This window comes from Mandrillus leucophaeus, unplaced genomic scaffold (genome assembly GCF_000951045.1).
Source record: "Mandrillus leucophaeus isolate KB7577 unplaced genomic scaffold, Mleu.le_1.0 Scaffold25, whole genome shotgun sequence".
NCBI classification, from domain to species: domain Eukaryota; kingdom Metazoa; phylum Chordata; class Mammalia; order Primates; family Cercopithecidae; genus Mandrillus; species Mandrillus leucophaeus.
In genome coordinates, this window is record NW_012102587.1 from 7,866,520 (window position 1) to 7,886,038 (window position 19,519).

The 19,519-nt window shown below is 41.9% G+C and overlaps 1 protein-coding gene across 1 annotated transcript in view; it reads right to left on the reverse strand.

The window, feature by feature from the left end:
* LOC105542086 (5-hydroxytryptamine receptor 5B-like) overlaps positions 1–18,671 on the reverse strand; it is a 41,030-nt gene extending 22,359 nt beyond the window's left edge. Inside the window, 1 exon segment of the mRNA XM_011983459.1 lies at positions 17,895–18,671. Coding sequence (XP_011838849.1) covers positions 17,895–18,671 — 777 coding nt within the window.
* Between the last annotated feature and the right edge of the window lie 848 nt (positions 18,672–19,519).

The following is a 19,519-nucleotide window of genomic DNA, read 5'->3' on the forward strand; positions in this document are numbered from 1 at the left end:
TCTCAAAAGAAGACATTTATGCAGCCAACAGACACATGAAAAAATGCTCATCATCACTAGCCATCACAGAAATGCAAATCAAAACCACAATGAGACACCATCTCACACCAGCTAGAATGGTGATCATTCAAAAGTAAGGTAACAGCAGGTGCTGGAGAGGATGTGGAGAAATAGGAACACTTTTACACTGTTGGTGGGACTGTAAACTAGTTCAACCATTGTGGAAGACAATGTGGCAATCCCTCAAGGATCTAGAACTAGAAATACCATTTGACCTAGCTATCCTATTACTGGGTATATACCCACAGGATTATAAATCATGCTGCCATAAAGACACATGCACATGTACGTTTATTGCAGCACTATTCACAATAGCAAAGACTTGGAACCAATCCAAATGTCCATCAATGACAGGGATTAAGAAAATGTGGCACATTTACACCATGGAATACTATATAGCCATAAAAAAGGATGAGTTCGTGTCCTTTGTAGCAACATGGATACAGCTGGAAACCATCATTCTCAGCAAACTATTGCAAGAATAGAAAACTAAACACCACATGTTCTCACTCATACGTGGGAACTAAACAATGAGAACACTTGGACACAGGAAGGGTAACATCACACACCGGGGCCTGTTGTGGGGTGGGTGGAGGCGGGGAGGGATAGCATTAGGAGATATACTTAATGTAAATGACGAGTTAATGGGTGCAGCACACCAACATGGCCCATGTATACATATGTAACAAACCTGCATGTTGTGTACATGTACCCTAGAACATAAAGTATAATAAAAAAAAGAAAAAATTAATAAAATAAAATACATAAGGAACTTGAAAAACTCAACAGCAAGAAAACAAATAACCTGATTAAAAATGGACAAAAGATTTCAACTGCTATTTCTCAAAAGAAGATATACAAATGGCCAAGAGGTTTATGGAAAAAAAATCAATATCACTAATCAGAGAATGCAAATTAAAATCACAGTGAGATATCACATCATATCTGTTAGAATGGCAGTTATCAAAAGATGAGAGAAGTGTTGGTAAGGATGTGGAACTAACAGAATGCTTGCACATTGTTGGTGAGAATTTACATTAGCACATCCATTATGGAGAACAGTATGGAGGTTACTCAAAAAACTGAAAAGAGAATTATCATATGATCCAACAATCCTACTTCTGGGTATTTCAATTCCAAAAGAATTGAAATCAGTATACTGAAGAGATATTTTCACCCCTATGTTCATTGCAGAATTATTCACCATAGCCAAGATATTAAATCAACCTAAGTGTCCATCAAGAGACGAATAGGAAAAATATGGTATATATATATTATATATATGGGGGGGTGTGTGTGTGTATAAAATACTATTTAGCTTAAAAAAGGAGGAAATTCTGTTACTTTTGGCAATATAGTTGAAGCTGGAGAACATGATGCCAATTGAAATAAACCAGGCACAGAAAGATAAATACTCCATGATCTCATTTTTATGTGGAATCTAAAAAAAATCAAACTTATAGAGGTAGAAAATCGAGTGGTGGCTACAGAGGCTGGAGGGTAGAGGGTAGGGGGACTGGAGAATGGAGAGACTTTGACTATATGGTACAAAGTTCCAGTTAGATAAAGGGAAAAACTTTCAAAATCTGTTGCATAGCAAGGTGACTATGGTTAATAATAATGTGATGAATATTTAAAAATTGCTAAAACAATATATTTTAAATTTTGTCACTACAAAAAATAAAACATGTGAAGTGATATGTTAATTTTCTTGATATCCATATGTGTTTGTGTGTGTGTGTGTGTATGTGTATATATACGTGTGTATATATATATCCCAAAACATTACATTGCTCATTCAGAGGCAGAGCAAAGATGGCCAAATAGAAGTCTTCATTTATTGTCCCCTCTGTAGGAACAACACATTGAACAACTATCCACACAAAGAAGCACCTTCATAAGAACCAAAAATTTGGTGAGTGTACTAGTCAGGGTTCTCTAGAGGGACAGAGCTAACAGGATAGATGTATATATGAAGGGGAGTTTATTAAGGAGTATTGACTCACATGGTCACACGGCGACATCCTACAGTAGGCCACCTGCAAGCTGAAAAGCAAGGAAGCCCGCCCATGTCCCCAAAGCTCAAAAGTAGGGAAGCTGATAGTGCAGCCTTCAGGATGTGTCCGAAGGCCCAAGAGCCCCTGGCAAATCACTGGTGTAAGTCTAAGAGTCTGAAAACTGAAGAATTTGGAGTCAGATGTTTGAGGCCTGGAAACATCCATCACAGAAAGAAAGATGAAGGCCAGAAGATTCATTGAGTCAAGTCCTCCCATGTTGTTCTGCCTGCTTTTATTCTAGCCACATTGGCAACTGATTAGATGGTGCCCCCCCAGACTGAGGGTGGGTCTGCCTCTCCCAGTTCACGGACTCAGATGTTAATCTCCTTTGGCAACACCCTCACACACATACCCAGGGACAATATTTTGCATCCTTCGAGCCAATCGAATGGACACTCAGTATTAGCCATCACAGTGAGTGATCACAGTTTCTGGTTTTAACTTCATATCACTGAAAGAGGCACTGAAGAGGATAGGAAAGACAGTCTAGAATTGCTGATACCACCGCTTCGGCGTCCCCTCCAGTGGCTATGTGGTGTGGAGAGAGAATCTGTGTGCTTGTTGGAGGGAAAGTGCAGTGATTGTGAGGCTTTGCATTAAAACTCAGTGCTGTCTTGTCACAGCAGAAAGCAATGCCATGCAGAACTCAGCTGATGCCTACAGAGGAAGCATTTAGACCAACCCTAGCCTAGCCATAGAGAACCGCCCATACCAGTGGTCAGAACCTGAATTCCGATAAGTCCCACTACTGCAGGCCTAAAGTGTTCTGGGGATCTAAACAAACTTAAAAGGCAATCTAGGCCACAAGGACTATAATTCCTGGGCAAGTCCTGGTGCTTTGCTGGACTTGGAGCCAGTGGACTTTGGGGGCAAGTAACCTAGTGAGACACCAGCCAGGGCAGCCAAGGGACTGCTTGTGTCACCCCTCAGCGAACCCTAGGCAGCACAGCTTACAGTTTCAGGAGAAACTCCCCTTTGCTTGAGGAGAGGAGAGGGAAGAGTAAAGATGACATTGTCTTGTAATTTTGATACCAACTCAGCCACAGTAGGATATGGCATCGGGCAGAGTCTTGAGGCCCCCATTCCAGACCCTAGCTCCTGGACAACATTTCTTGACACATCTGGGCCAGAAGGGGGCTTCTGCCTTGAAGGGAAGAACCCAATCCTAGTAGGATTCATCACCTGCTGACTAAAGAGCCCTTGGACCATGAATAATCAAGAGTGATACCCAGACAGTACAAGCCATAGGCCTTGGATGAGACTCAGGGATGTGTTGGCTTCAGGTGTGACCCAGCACATTCCCAGCTATGGCAGCTATGAGGAGAGACTCCTTCTGATTGAGAAAAGGAAAGAGTAAAGGAGTTTTCGTATTGCAGCTAAGGTACTAGCTTGGCCGAAGTAGGGTGGAGCACCAAGCAGACTCTTAAGGTCCCCAATTCCAGACCTTGGCTCCTGGACAACATTATTAGACCTGTCCTGGGTCAGAGGAGAGCCCACTGCCCTGAAGAGAGAGTCACAGGTGTCACAGCATTGACCACAAGCTGACTGAAGAGCCCTTGGCACTTAGTGAATATTAATAGTAGCTAGGCAGTACTCGCCACAGGTGTGAAGTGGTGGTAGCCATGGAGAGAGACTCCTCCTCTTGTGGAAAGGGGAGGGAAGAGTGGGAAGAACATGGTCTTGTGGCTTGGGTGCAAGCTTGGCTGCAGTAGATTAAAGCACCAGGTAGATTTCTAAGGTTTCCGACTCTAGGCCCTGGCTCCTGGACAGAATCTCTGGATGTGCCCAGGGCCTAGGAGAACTTGCCGCCCTGAAGGGAAGGACTCAAGCCTTGTTGGCCTCACCACCTGCTGATTGCAGAGCCCTGGGGCCTTGACTGAACCTAGGCAGTAGCCAAGGTCATAGTTATTGCAGGCCTTGGGCAAGACCTGGTGCTGTGCTGGCTTCAAGTCTGACCCAGCAGAATCCCAGTGCTGGTGGCCACAAGGGTGCTTGTGTTACCTCCAGGTAGTTCAGCACAGAGCGATTTTGTTTGTTTGAAAGAAAGGGAAGAGAATAAGAGGTTCTTCCCGGTAATTCAGAGAATTCCTCCAGATTTTAACCAAGACCACCAAGGTGATACCTCTCTACAACCCTACAAGAGCCACAGCGTTACTGGGATTGCATTGCCCCCTAATTCAGATATGGCTGTAGTGACTGAAAACTTAGATTACAACACTGAAGTCCCTTTGGATACCTGGAAAGCCTTCCCAAGAAGGATGGGTACAAACAAGCCCAGACTGTGAAGAATACAATAAATGAATAATTCTTCAATGTCCAGATACTAACAAACATTTACTAGCATCAAGACTATGCAGGGAAATATGATTTCACCAAATCAATCAAATAAGGCCCCAGGAACCAACCCTGTTGAGACAGATATGTGATCTTTCAGATAGATGATTCAAAATAGCTCTTTTGAGGAAACTCGATGAAATCAAGGTAACACAAAGAAAGAATTTGGAATCTCATCAGATAAATTTAACAAAGAGATTGAAATAATTAAAAAGAATCTAGCAGAATTCTGGAGTTGTAAAATGCAACTGACATACTAAAGAATGTAAGGGTATGTTAGCAGCAGAATTGATCAAGTAGAAGAAAGAATAAGTAAGCTTAAACACAGGCTATTTGAAAATACACAGTTAAAAGAGACAAACAAATAAAAAAGAATGAAGCATACCTACAAGATCTAGAAAATAGCCTCAAAAGGGCAAATCTAAGAGTTACTCACCTTCAAAAGGAGGCAGAGAGAGAGAGGGGTGGGAGAGAGAGAGAGAGAAGTATAAAGTTTATTCAAAGAGGTAACAGAGAACTTCCCAATCCTAGAGAAAGATATCAATACCCAGTACAAGAAGGTTATAGATCACCAAGCAGACTTAGCTCAAATAAGACTACCTCAAGACATTTAATAATCAAACTATCAAAAGTCAAGGATAAAGAAAAGATCTTAAAAGCATTAAGAGAAAAGAAATAACCTACAAGGGAGCTCCAATACATTTGGCAGCAGACTTTTCAGTGTAAAACTTACAGTTCAGGAGACAGTGTCATGGCATATTTATCATGCTGAAGGAAAATAACTTTTATCCTAGAATAGCACATCCAGCAAAAATATCCTTCAAACATGATGAAGAAATAAAAACTTTACCACACAGAAGCTGAGAGATTTCAACACCAGACCTGTCCTATAAGAAATGCTAAAGGGAGTTCTTCAATCAGAAAGAAAAGGATAGGCTGGGAATGGTGGCAAACACCTGTAATCCCAGCACTTCGGGAGGCCAAGGTGAGCAGATCACTTGAGGCCAAGAGTTTGAGACCAGCTTGGCCAACGTAGCAAAACTCCATCTCTACAAAAAAAAAAAAAAAAAAAAAAAAAAATAGCCTGGAGTGGCGGTGCATGCCTGTAATCCTAGTGTGAACCCAGAAAATCTGAGACAGATCTCAGTTAATTTAGAAAGTTTATTTTGCCAAGGTTGAGAATGTGCACCCATGATAGCCTCAGGAGGTCCCAACAACATGTGCCCAAGGTGGTCAGAGCATAGTTTGGTTTTATACATTTCAGGGAGATATGAGACATCAATCAACATATGTAAGATGAACATTGGGTGGGTCTAGGAAGGGGGAACAGCTTGAAGTGGAGAGAAGGCTTCCAGGTTATAAGTAGTTAAGAAACAAATGGTTGCATTCTTTTGAGTTTCTGATTAGCCTCTGCAAAGGAGGCAATCAGATATGAATTTATCTCAGTGAGCAGAGGGGTGACTTTGAATAGAATGGGAGGCAGGTTTGCCCTAAGCAGTTCCCAGCTTGACTTTTCCCTTTAGTTTAGTGATTTGGGGGCCCCAAGATACCCTTTCACACTAGCTGCTTGGAAGACTGAGGTGGGAGGATCGCTTAAACCCAGGAGTCGGGGGTTGCAGAGAGTCAAGATACTGCACTCCATCCTGGGTGACAGAACAATACTCCATCTCAAAAAAAAAAAAAAAAAAGAGAGAGAGAGAAAAGAAAGGCAGGCAGGAAGGAAGGAAGGTAGGTTAATAAGCAATAAGAAATCACCCAAAGGCACAAAATTCACTGGTAATTGTAAGTACATAGAAAAGCACCGAATATTATAACATTGTAATTGTGGTGTATAAACTACTCAATCTTGAGCAGAAAGACTAAAAGATAAACAAACAAACAAAAAAAACTATGACAACTTTATAAGACATAGTACCATACAATATAAATAGAAACACCAAAAGTTAAAAAGCAGGGGAACAAAGTTAAAGTGTAAAGTTTTTATTCATTTTCTTTTTGCTTATTTGTTTGCCTATGCAATCAGTGTTAAGTTGCCATCAGTTTAAAATATTGGGTTATAAGATATTATTTGCAAGCCTCATGGTAACCTCAAGTAAAAGAACACATAACACAAACACAAAAAATAAAAAGCAAGAAATTAAAACATATCACCAAAGAAAATCACCTTCACTAAAAGGAAGACCAGAAGGAAGGAAAAAAGACCACAAAACAACCAGAAAACAAGTAATAAAATGACAGAAGTAAGTCTTCACTTATCAACAATAAGTGAACGTAAATAAACTAAACTTTACAATCAAAAGAGATTGAGTGGCTGAATGATTTTTAAAAAACCACAGGAGCCAACAATCTATTTCCCACAAGAAATACACTTCACCTATAAAGACGCACATAGACATAAAGAAATGGAAAAAGATATCCCATGCAAATGGAAATCAAAAAAAAAAGAAGAAGAAGGAGGAGGAGGAGGAGGCCGGTCACAGTGACTTATGCCTATAATGCCAGCACTTTGGGAAACCGAGGTGGGAGGATCATGAGGTCAGGAGTTCGAGACCAGCCTGGCCACTATGGTGAAACCACGTCTTTACTAAAGATACAGAAAATTAGCCGGGCGGGGTGGCAATGCCTGTAATCCCAGTTACTCAGGAGTCTGAGGCAGGAGAATCAATTGAATCCAAGAGGTGAAGTTTGCAGTGAGCCGAGACTGCACCAATGCATTGCAGCCTGGGTGACAGGGTGAGACTCTATCTCAAATAAATAAATAAATAAATAAAGGAACACAAATAAAAAGGAGTAGCTATACTTATATGCAACTAAATAGATTTCAAGACAAAAACTATAAGAGACAAAAAGGTCATTATATAAAATAAAGGGTTCAATTCAGCAAGAAGATATAACAATTATAAGTCTATGTGCTCCCAACATTGGACCACTCAGATCCATAAAGCAGATATTAGTAGAGCTAAAAAGAGAGACAGACCACAAAACAATATTAGTTGGAGATTTCAACATTCTACTTTCATTATTGGACAAATTATCCAGACAGAAAATCAACAAACCAACTTTGGACTTAACCTGTGCTATAGACCAAATGAACCTAACAGATATTTACAGAACATTTCATCCAACAGTTGCAGAATATACATTTTTCTCCTTAGTACATGGATCATTCTCATGGATAAACAGTATGTTAGGCCACAAAGCAAGTGTTAATTAATTTTTTAAAAAATGAAATTATGTTACGTATCCTCTCTGACCATAATGGAATAAAACTAGAAATCAATAACAGAAATTTTGGAAACTATGCAAACACATGGAAATTAAACAATATGCTCCCAAATGACCAGTGGGTCAATGAAGAAATTACGAAGGAATTTAAAAATTTATACCCTGGGTGCGGTGGCTCATGCCTGTAATCCCAGCACTTTGGGAGGCTGAAGCAGGCAGATCACGAGGTCAAGAGATCGAGACAATCCTGGCCAACATGGTGATACTCTGTCTCTACTAAAAGTACAAAAATTAGCTGGGCATGGTGGTGCATGCCTGTAATCCCAGCTACTCAGGAGGCTGAAGCAGGGAAATCTCTTGAACCTGGGAGGTGGAGTTGCAGTGAGCCGAGATCCCGCCATTGCACTCCAGCCTAGTGAAAGAGTGAGACTCTGTCTGAAAAAAAAAAAAAAAATTTAACAAATGATAATGGAAACACAATATACCAAAACCTATGAAACACAGTGAAAGCAGTATTAAGAGGAAAATTTATAGGTGTAATTGCCTACATCAAAAAAGAAAAAAAAAAAAAAAAAAAACCTTTCACAAAAAGCCCTAATGATGCATTTTAAAGAATCAGAAAAGCAAGAGCAAACCCAACTCAAAATTAGAAGAAAATAAACAATAAAGATCTAGCCAGAAATAAATGAAATTGAAATGAAGAAAACAATAAAAACATCAAGAAAATGAAGACTTAGTCTTTTGAAAAGATAAACAAAGCCAACAAACCTTTACCAGATAAAGGAAAAAGAGAGGAGACCCAAATAAATAAGATCAGAGATGAAAAAGGGGGCATTACAACCGAGAGCACAGAAATTCAAAGGATTATTAGAGGCTACTATAAGCAACTATATGCCAATAAATTGGAAAGCCTAGAAGAAATGGATAGCCTTCTACCATGGTTGAACCATAAAGAATCCAAAACTTGAACAGATCAATAACAAGTAATAAGAACAAAGCCATAATAAAAAGTCTCCCAGCGAAGAAAAGCCCAGGACCCAATGGTTTCATTGCTGGATTTTAGCAAACATTAAAAGAACTAATACCAAACCAACTTTAACTATTCTGAAAAATAAAGGAGGAAGGAATACTTCCAAACTCATTCTGTGGTGGGCAGTATCATCTTGATACCAAAACCAGACAAACACACATTAAAACAAACAAACAAAAAACTATAGACCAATATCCCTGATAAATGTTGATGCAAAAGTCCTCAACAAAATACTAGCAAATCAAATTCAATAACACATTAAAGATATCATTCATCATGACCAAGCAGAATTTATCCCAGGATGCGAGAATGGCTCAACATCTGCAAATCAGTCAATGTGACACATCATATCAACAGAATGAAGGACAAAAGCCATACGATCATTTCAATTGATATTTAAAAAGCATTTGATAAAATTCAACATCTTTTCATGATAAAAACCCTTTAAAAATTAGGTATAGAAAATAACATATCTCAACACAATAAAAGCCATAAAAGACAGAAACACTGCTAGTATCATATTGAATGGGAAAAAACTAAAAGTCTTTCCTCTGAGATCTGGAACATGACAAGGACATTGTCCATGATAAGGACACTGGATCATGACAAGGACAGTGTCCATGACAAGGACACTGTCACCGCTGTTATTCAACATAGTATGGGAAGACCTAGCTAGAGCAATCAGACAAGAGGAAGAAATAAAGGGCATCCAAATTGGAAAGGAAGAAGTCCGATTACATTGTCATTGTTTGCAGATTTGGAAAAACTTGAAGATTCCACTGAAAAACCATTGGAACTAAAAAGCAAATTCAGTAAAGTTGCAAGATACAAAATTAACATACAAAAATCAGTAGCATTTCTATATTTCAATAGCAAATAATCTGAAAAAATAAATTTAAAAAGTTATTCCACTTACAATAGTTACATATAAACTAAATACCTAGGAATTAAAGAAGTAAAGGATCTCTAGAATAAAAACTATAAAAGACTAATGAAAGAAATTGAAGATGACATGTAATCCCAGCTACCTGAGAGGCTGAGGCAGGAGAATCACTTGAACCCAGGAGGCAGAGGTTGCAGTGAGCCGAGATCATGCCACTGTACTCCCGCCTGGGCAACAGGGTGAGACTTCTTCTCAAAAAAAGAAAAAGAAAAGAAAAAGAAATTTCCACAATATAATGGAAAGGTATTCCATGTTCATTGATTGGAAGAATAAATATTGTTAAAATGTTCATACTACCTAAAGCAATCTACAGGTTCAATGCAAGCCTTATGAAAATACCAACAACATTCTTTACAGAAATAGAAAAAACAATCCTAAAATTTATATAAAAACACAAAACAACAAAACTGGAGGAATTATATTACTGGACTTTAAACTGTACTACAAAGCTATAGTAACCCAAAGCATGGTACTGGCATAAAACAGACACAAAGACCAATGGAACAAAATAGAGAACGCAGAAAAAAGTCCATGTATCTACAGCAAACTCATTTTTGACAAAGGTTCAAAGAACATACACTGGGGAAAGGACAGTCTTTTCAATAAATGGTGCTAGGAAAACTGAATATCCGTATGCAGAAGAATGAAACTAGACCCTTACTTCTTGTCATATGTAAAAATCAATTCAAAATGGATTAAAGACTTAAATCTAAGACCTCAAACTATGAAACTACTGCAAGAAAACATTGGGGAAGCTCTCCAGAACATTTGATATGGCAAAGGTTTCTTGAGTAATACCCCACAAGAACAGGCAACCAACGCAAAAATGGACAAGTGGGATCACATCAAGTTAAAAAGATTCTGCAGAGCAAAGGAAACAATCAACAAAGAGACAACCCACAGAATGGTAGAAAATATTTGCGAACTATCCATGTGTCAAGGGATTAATAACCAGAATATATAAGGGGTTCAAATAACTCTATAGAGAAAAATCAAATAATTTGATTAAAAAGTGAATAAAATATTTAAATGGACATTTCTCAAAAAAAGACATACAAATAGCAAACAGGTGTACTAAAAGGTGCTCAACATCATTGCTTATCAGAGAAATGCAAATCAAAACTACAATAAGATATCATTTCACCCTAGTTAAGATGGTTTGTATCCAAAAGATAGGCAATAACAAATGCTGGTGAGGAAGTAGAGAAAAGGGCACCCTTGTACACTGTTAGTGAGAATGTAAATGAGTATAGACACTATGAAGAACTGTTTGAAGTGTCTTCAAAACACTAAAAATAGAGCTACCATATCATTCAGCAATCTCACTGCCAGGCATATATCGAAAAGAGAGGAAATCAGTACATAGAAGAGATATCTGCACTCCCATGTTTATTTCAGTGCTATTAACAATAGCCAAGATTTGAAAACAACCTAAGTGGTCATTCATAGATAAAGGATAAAAAAAATGTGGTACATACATACAAACAATGATATCCCATCATAACAGCATGGATGGGACAGGAAGTAATCATGTTAAGTGAAATAAACCAGGCACAGAAAGACACACTTCACATGTTCTCATTTATTTGTGGGAGCTAAAAATTTAAACAGTTGAACTCATGGAGATAGAGAGTTGAATGATAGCTACTAGAGGCTAGGAAGGGTAGTGGGAGGTGGTAAAAGAGAAGGGTTCATGGGTACAAAAATACAGTTAGATAGAATGAATATGATCTAGCATATGATAGTACAACAGGGTGAATATAGTCAAAATAATTTATTGTACATTTAAAAATAACTAAAATAGTATAATTGGATTTTTTTTTTTTTTTGAGACAGAGTCTCGCTCTGTGGCCAGGCTGGAGTGCAATGGCACAATCTCAGCTCACTGCAACGTCCACCTTCCCATGTTCAAGCAATTCTCCTACCTCAGCCTCCCAAGTAGCTGAAACTACAGGCACGCACCACCACGCCCAGCTAATTTTTGCATTTTTAGTAGAGATGGGGTTTTACCATGTTGGCCAGGATTGTCTCGATCTTTTGACCTCGTGATCTGGCCGCCTGGGCCTCCCAAAGTGCTAGGATTACAGGTATGAGCCGCCACACCTGGTCTGGATTGTTTGTAACATAAAAAAGGATAAATATTTGAGGTGATGGATAACCCATATACCTTGATGTGATTATTACACATTGCATGCCTGTATCAAAATATCTCACATGCCCTATAAAAATATAAATCTACTGTATACTCACAAAAATTAAAAATATAAAATTTTTAAAAATTACATTGTATCCCATAGATATATATGATTATTGTCAGTTTAAAATAAACATATAAACATAAATGGCTCTGTACAGATTTTGGGTCACTTGGGGCCTACTGCACGTAACCTTTATGTTAGTGTGTCATTGTTCAAGCAAAATGTCAATGTAATACAGCATTATCTAAAATCTATGCTCCAAGTTGACATAAACCCTAAAGCTCAATACCTCACATTTACTTTGCTCTTCACAACTTACATAGTGCTTTCCCATACACGATTAAATCTTTCAAATACCATTGTACTTTGGACAGCTTTCTAGCAGAGCACTTATAAGACTTTATTGCATTTATAATTCTATAATTATAATCTACTAAAAATCCACTGGGATCAGGAAACTGCTTATTCATTCTTAGAAACCTCAGAGGACATTGCCTGATACATAAGATCGGTAAGTCAATCAAGTAATTTTGAACACCATGTTCAACACTTTTTGGAAAACACTTCTCCCAAAGATGAAGCCTAATTCCTCTTTTCTTGAGTGTGAGCTGGACTTAGTGACTCACTGCTAATGAGTAGAAAATAATCATATGTGACTTCTGAGACTGTCATAAAAGGCACTGCAATTTCCTCCTTGCTTCACTCTCTTGGATGGCTCGCTCTGGGGAAAGTCAGCTATCATGTGGTACCACCCAAGTAGCCCTTTGGAAATGTCCTTTTCTCAAGGATCTGAAGCCTCTTGTCAACAAGCATGTGAGTGCTCCATCTTGGAAGCAAAGTTTCCAGCCCCAGTCAAGCTTTCGAATGACTGCAACCCCATGCAACATCTTGCCTACAGCCAAAAGAGATGTCAGGTCAGAACCACCCAGCTAAGCCATTCCCAATGCCCAACCCACAGAAACTGTGAGTTAATACATGTTTGTTCTTTTAAGCCACTAAACTGTGGGATAATTTTCTACACAAGCAATAAATAATCTACCTAAGATTATAAGGAATAGCAATAAGAGAAATAAAATAATACTTTTCTTATTATTTATAAGAGAAATAGAAAAATAACGAAAGTAATGCGGTAGCTATTATTTATGGTTTACTATTTGAGGGACTCCACATATGCTAGAATCTCATTTGCTCTTCACAAGATTATTATAAGACACGTGGTAATATTTCCATTTTACATATGCAGAATTGTAGGTGTAGATTAAGTCACTTGGCTGAAGTGCTAATCAGTGGCAGTCGAAAAAATGGAAATCCATGTCTCTTTGTTTCCAAGTCCCATTCTCTTAACCACGATGTACATTATCTCCCAATATGTATGTATGGATTAAGAATGAGTGCAGGAGCCCAATTCACAATTGTAAAGATATGGAACCAACCTAAGTGCCCATCGATGAATGAGGAGATAAAGAAAATGTGATATACATAATGGAATACTATTTGGCCATAAAAAGGAATGAAATAATGTCTTCACAGCAACTTGGATGAAGCAAGAGGCCATTATTCTAAGAGCAGTAACTTAGGAATGGAAAACCAAGCACCATATGTTCTCACTTATAAGTGGGAGCTAAGCTATGAATATATGCAAAGGCATACAGAGTGATATAATGGGCTTTGGAGACTTAGAAGGGGATACTAGTCTGGTGACAACTGCACTAAAATCTCAGAATTAACCACGATATAATTCATCCATGTAAACAGAAACCACTTGTAGCCTAAGAGCTATTAAAAAATATATTTAAAAAGTTTCAAAAGAAAGCAATAGTACAATTAAAAAAAAGAATGAGGGCAAGATATTAACCAAGGTTTCATTATAATTTGTGTGGTCCCTAGACATCTTTGCCTTCATGTATCCCTTCCTTCCTTAAGAAATACTTAAAATTATGTTAATTTAAAGACTAGCATAAGCAAGTATAAGCAAGACTGGATTCATTATAATATATTCATTAGTGTTATATTCATTTTTCCTCTAATTTTAAAAGAAATTAAAACATTTCTATGGGTCCCTAAAATAATTCTGGTTCTAAATAGTATGACTATGCCTGATGGATAACTAGGTCCCAGCATCAAATTGCACACAGAAGTCAAACAAGCAATAGCAAAGAAAAGAGAGACGGAAAAACAAAAAAAAAACACCCTTTTGATGTCACATTTTAAAAGCCAAAGAAATAATGTTTCTTCTTTTCTAAACAGTAAAGGGCAAAGGGCAGTAGGAAGTAATTGTAACCCATGAGGGTTGCTTTGGGGTGGGGAGCAGATTATACTGTACATGGGATGCTCAGAGTCTCAATTTAACATGTTGAAAGAAAAGACACCAGGGCAGGAATTAAACTTGTCCCCTGACAGAAGCAGGCAAGGCTTTTGTGCTCAATTGTGTTCAGCTCTCCTGGAAAGGAGAGTTCACATGAAGAGTTTTGAGATCCTGCTTCATGGGACCCACCTTGACTGGGCTATGACTGCCTCATTCCTCTCAAACTGAGACACCCATGAGCAGAGGGGCAGGCCTCAGAAGTCAAGTGCCTGGAGACAGCATGGAGTAATGAAAACAGTGATTTTTTTTTTTCTTTTTTGAGTTGGAGCCTTGCTCTGTCGTCAGGCTAGAGTGCAGTGGCATGATCTCAGCTCACTGCAACCTCTGCCTCCCAGGTTCAAGGGATTCTCCAGCCTCAGCCTCCCGAGTAGCTGGGACTACAGGTGTGCACGACCATGCCCAGTTAATTTTTGTATTTTTAGTAGAGATGGGGTTTTACCATGTTGGCCAAGATGGTCTCGATCTCTTGACCTCGTGATCTGCCTGCCTTGGCCACTCAAAGTGTGGGAATACAGGCGTGAGCCACCACGCCTGGCTGAAAACAGTGATTCTTAGATCTGGTACAACCTTCAGCCTCTCTACCCAGTAACTGTGTGGTTTTGGATGAACTAGGTTTGTGGTGCCTTACCACAGTTTTCTCTTGCAGTTTTCTCATCTGTAAAATGAGGGCCTTTTGGCAAAGACAGTGCTCACCAGATAGCCACATGTTCTGCTCCAATTCACTGCCAATGGCTGGCTAATGGGCTGCAAATAGTGGTGACATGTTTCCAGTTCAGGGTAAGGCAGTGAAAAGCTGGTATATCTCCATATGTAGCTCTTCTGCCACAGTATATCGGGAAGGCAAATGTGCAAGACAGCATAGCTAAAAATGATAAATGGCCCAAATTCATGAGAGACTGCCTGGAAGAGAGCTACGCAGGTAGGCCACCAGACCCACATTGAACTTTAAGTCAGAGTGAAATAAACTTCTGGTTTGGGGTTACATGTTACCACAGCATGCCTTAGCTTATCCTGACTAATACAGACTTAATACCAATTTTACTGAATTGTGGGAATGAAATGAAAGGGTGAATGTAAAGCATCAGAAATGTGTCTGGAAGAGACAATTCACTCAGTAAACATATTTTTTCCCCTCTCAACTTTCAAAAACTGCATTTTGCCCCAAAGGATTAATCATTGCCCAAAAAGTACATTCTGATAAGACCCCCCCCGCTTTTTTTTTTTTTTTTTGAGACAGAGTCTCGCTTTGTTGCCTAGGTCAGAATGCAGTGGTGTGATGTCTCGGCTCACTGCAAGCTCCGCCTCTGGGGTTCACGCCATCCTCCTGCCTCAGCCTCTGGAGTAGCTGGAACTACAGGCGCCCACCACCGCACCCAGCTAATTTTTTGTATTTTTAGTAGAGAGGGGGTTTCACCGTGTTAGCCAGGATGGTCTCGATCTCCTGACCTCGTGATCCACCCGCCTCGGTCTCCCAAAGTGCTGGGATTACAGGCGTGAGCCACCGTGCCCGGCCAAGACCCCTTTCTTATAATACTTTAGTGTTGGGACCTAGACACAGAATTCTGAAAAAGATGAAGGTTTTACACAGCCTCATCAACAGAGGCCTTCAAGCTTCATATATGCTCCTGTTCCCTATAGCAAACAGTACAGACACTTTGCAGAGCCTAAACTCAATCCAACTCATTTCCCCTGGAGTGTAGAAAGATGCAGGTGGGGGAAAGTAGAGAGAAAGTATTTCTGGCACAGTGTTTTACGCTTTTGTTTAGGTGTCTTGTTGCCAGAAGGCTTGCCAACATGGACTCAGGAACATTACCCAGAAGCTTGAGTGAGGGCCTGCTGCGACCCAAAGAAGCAGCATGCAACTGAATACTACTCCATCTACAATCTCAGCATCCTGTGATTCGAGGCCCTTAGACATGACTTAGAACAATACGGCATGCTAGAGTAGTTGAGGCCCAAAGTGGGGAAGGGCTTACCCCAGGTCCTCCTGCTGGGAGTGGCTACATTTTAATACTTCCTCTGCCTCTCCGTGCTCTCTCTATCCACCAACGGACACTCCAGATTGTCCAGCCTCTCATCCAGTCACCTCTTCCTTATGTCACCTGCCTGAATGGGAGCTGTCAAAAATGAACACTAAAATAAGGCTTGGCAAGCTTTTCTGGCATCCATTTCACTGTAATTTCTCTAACTGCACATTGGATTGATGCAGCTATTAAAAGTCAGCCCTACCTTGGCAATCAGACAGAAAAGCTATAATCACCCCAGGCATTTCCAAGGGACCTTTCAAAGAACATCATTAATTCTGAATAAAGCTCTCCCTCACCAACACTTTCCAATTATAGTCTTGACATTCCTATTTTATGCTGCAAAATTCCTCTGCCATTTAATGAAGAAGAAAAAAGGCCTACTTTTAAAATCGCATGTATTTGTCTGTTAGCCTAAGTATCTGAGTTAATTTTCCAAAATAAAAACAAAACTAGCAACAAAAAACTTTCCTTGTTTTTTTTCCTCTTCTATGCACCGCTTCCCTCCCCCATGTATTGTATCTGCAAAGGGCAATAAATCCTGTCAATCTAAAGGACTGGGAGCATGTTAATTCAAATACCTGAGACCCTCAAAAGAGAAAGTTGAGGCTTCCAGAGTGAGAAGGATGCTGAGCACCTATTAGATCCTGGCCAAAAGGCAGAAAGCTTCAGACAGAATAATAAATACGGTGAGAGAAGATCTGCCGATTGCAATTTTGCTCATCTCATTACATTTCTAGCATTGTCTTCCTGCTCCTTATGGATTGCCAGGCAATATCCTGTTGAACCCCTTCTTTCTCCAGCCAGTCTGCCACCCAGTGTATGCCAGCCACTATGCCAGGGGCTCTACATTCTTCATCTCACGTAATCCTCACTAAGAGTCCTATGAATGAGGAATGAACATGTTTAAAGATGAAGAAATGAGACCCACAGATATTAAGCAACTGTCCCAATGTCCCAAGCTGAGATTTGAATCCATGGTTCTCTTTCCTAAATCACTAGAGGATAGCTCTGGGGTTGAGATAAGAAAAGTAAAGTGACACCAATTATTATATTTTAAAATCCTCACTTTTCTCCTTGGCAGGGTGCTGGCTAATAGAGTTGGGGAATAGTCTCTGAACTGCAGGGGATAGACTGGGGTACCGTAGAGACAGAAAATAAGGCGTGATTGGCCACAGGAATTTCTGCAAGACGAATTCCCAGTCCACTGCATCCCCTCTAGGTCTAGTCGGGACCAGGAAGTCGCGGCTGCAGGACTCACATGGACGGGGGCGTTTCAGGGGGAAAACAACAGATAGTGCAGGTAACAGGGTGTGCCCTCATCGCTACTGAGACAGGCTGAACCTACAAGCCCCACCGGCCATGTCGTGCGCCGTGGGTCGGTGTCAGATCGAACTCCCTAATGTGCAGATGGTGAAACCTTTTCCTCTGCGCGCACCAAGTACGCAGCTCGCGAAGCCCCTCATTGCGTGCCAGATGCGCCGGTGACTAGCCCCTCGGTGTACACTTCAGAAGAATTGATGGCAAACTTTTCCTCGTGTGCCCCAGGTAGGCGCGCGCTCCAATCGTACAAGCTTCCGCCCACTCTCCCATTCGTCAAGCTGCCTCCTTCTCTAGCAAACCCTTCCCCAAGCAACATTGCGCAGCCCACCCCTCACCTGCATGGTGGCCAGCAACCGCAGCACAGCTCTCCCGCGGCGGCCGAAACGAAACTTGGCTGCCTTGTAGATCTTCCAGTAGACGAATAGCACCACGCCAAGCGGCAGGTAGAAGGCGCCGCAGGTGGAGAAGACGGCCTAGGAGGGTTCCTGGCTCACCTGGAAGCGCTGGAGCCGAGCGTCGTACACCTCGCCCCAACCAAAGAGCAGCGGCGCGGGGGCGATGAGCGCAGACAGCGCCCAGGTGAACGCGATCATGAGCGCCGAGGCGCGGCGGCGGGTGCGCAGCGTGTACTGCAGATGCCGCGTGATGGTCCAGTAGCGGTCCAGGGCGATGGCCGCCACGTTCCAGATGCTGGCCGTGCAGCACAGCACGTCGAAGGAGATCCACACGTGGCACAGGCTCCGGCCCAGTAGCCAACGTCGCCCGGTAGACAGCTCACTCACCAGGCTCAGTGGCATCACCAACGCTGCCACTAGTACGTCCGAGACGGCCGTCGAGGCCACCAAATTATGCGGCACGCGATGGAAGGCACGGACCCGCAGGATGGTGACCAGAACCAGCAGGTTCCACAGGAAAGTGGCGGCGATCAGCAACACTAGTAGCGTCACCACCAGCACAGTGAAGACAGAGAAGGGCGGCTCCCGACCTTGCAGGACGGCATTACCCGGGGTCGAACTGGGTATCCCGCTCGGGCTTGGGCTACTGCTGCAAGTCTTGGGTCCCAGGGCAAGGGCAACGCTGGCGGTGGCCACTGAAAGGTTAGCGGCTTCCATGGCGCTGGGGGTCGCAGCTCCAGGGCAGGGAGCGCACGAGTCGTCAGTGAGCTCAGCGTGGACCGGGCAGGTGGGGGCGTGGAGGGGGTACTGCCTGCTGGGGGAGGGTAGGAGAGGGGTCTAGGTCGTCCTACCCTGGTCCCTCCTGCGGGCAATAGCCCACCTCTGGCACTTATGCCTGCAGTCCCCGTAGACCCTCTTTTCCAGTAGAAAGGGTAAAAGAGAGCAGGACCCCTCCGTCTAGCTCCCCCTCACCAGTCCCTCTCACCACCTCTCTTAGCGGTCCCGGGTGCCACCGACTGTCAGGGGGCTGGGAATCAGCGCGGCCGAGTGACCCAGCGTAGCTTGTGCTTGGAGAGTTGCCCCCTCCCCGACCCAGCGGCGGCGGGAGATGAGCTGCACCTGGAGAGGGCGGGGGTGGGCGGAAGCAGGCGGTGGCTGGAGAACCCACCAATAGGAGCCGGGCCTTCAACTCTGTCCCAGCTGGTTTCCCTGCCTCTGCGAAGCAGAGAAAATACTAACTGAGGTAGTCTCCGCGAAAGGTTTACAACTGGGGAGAAAGTTCCTTGCCGTCACCTCCGCGGTCCCCTCGCACCTGCTGGTGGCGCGGTTTGACACTGGGAAACAAGGGTACCGCCCTGCCCCAGCCAGGAGCTTCTGGTTTCCTGTCATCTCGATTCTACCTATACCTGAAATAGGAAACCCAGGTATTGGAGTTTACAAAACAGAAGGCTCCTAAGTCCAGCCCGATCCTGCCGCTTCGTTTCCAGCAGTCCGCCCGGCGAGGGCTTGGTAGCGCCTTGGGAAGTTCACTCGCTGGCTCTGTGCGGAAAGAACGCGGCTCCTGA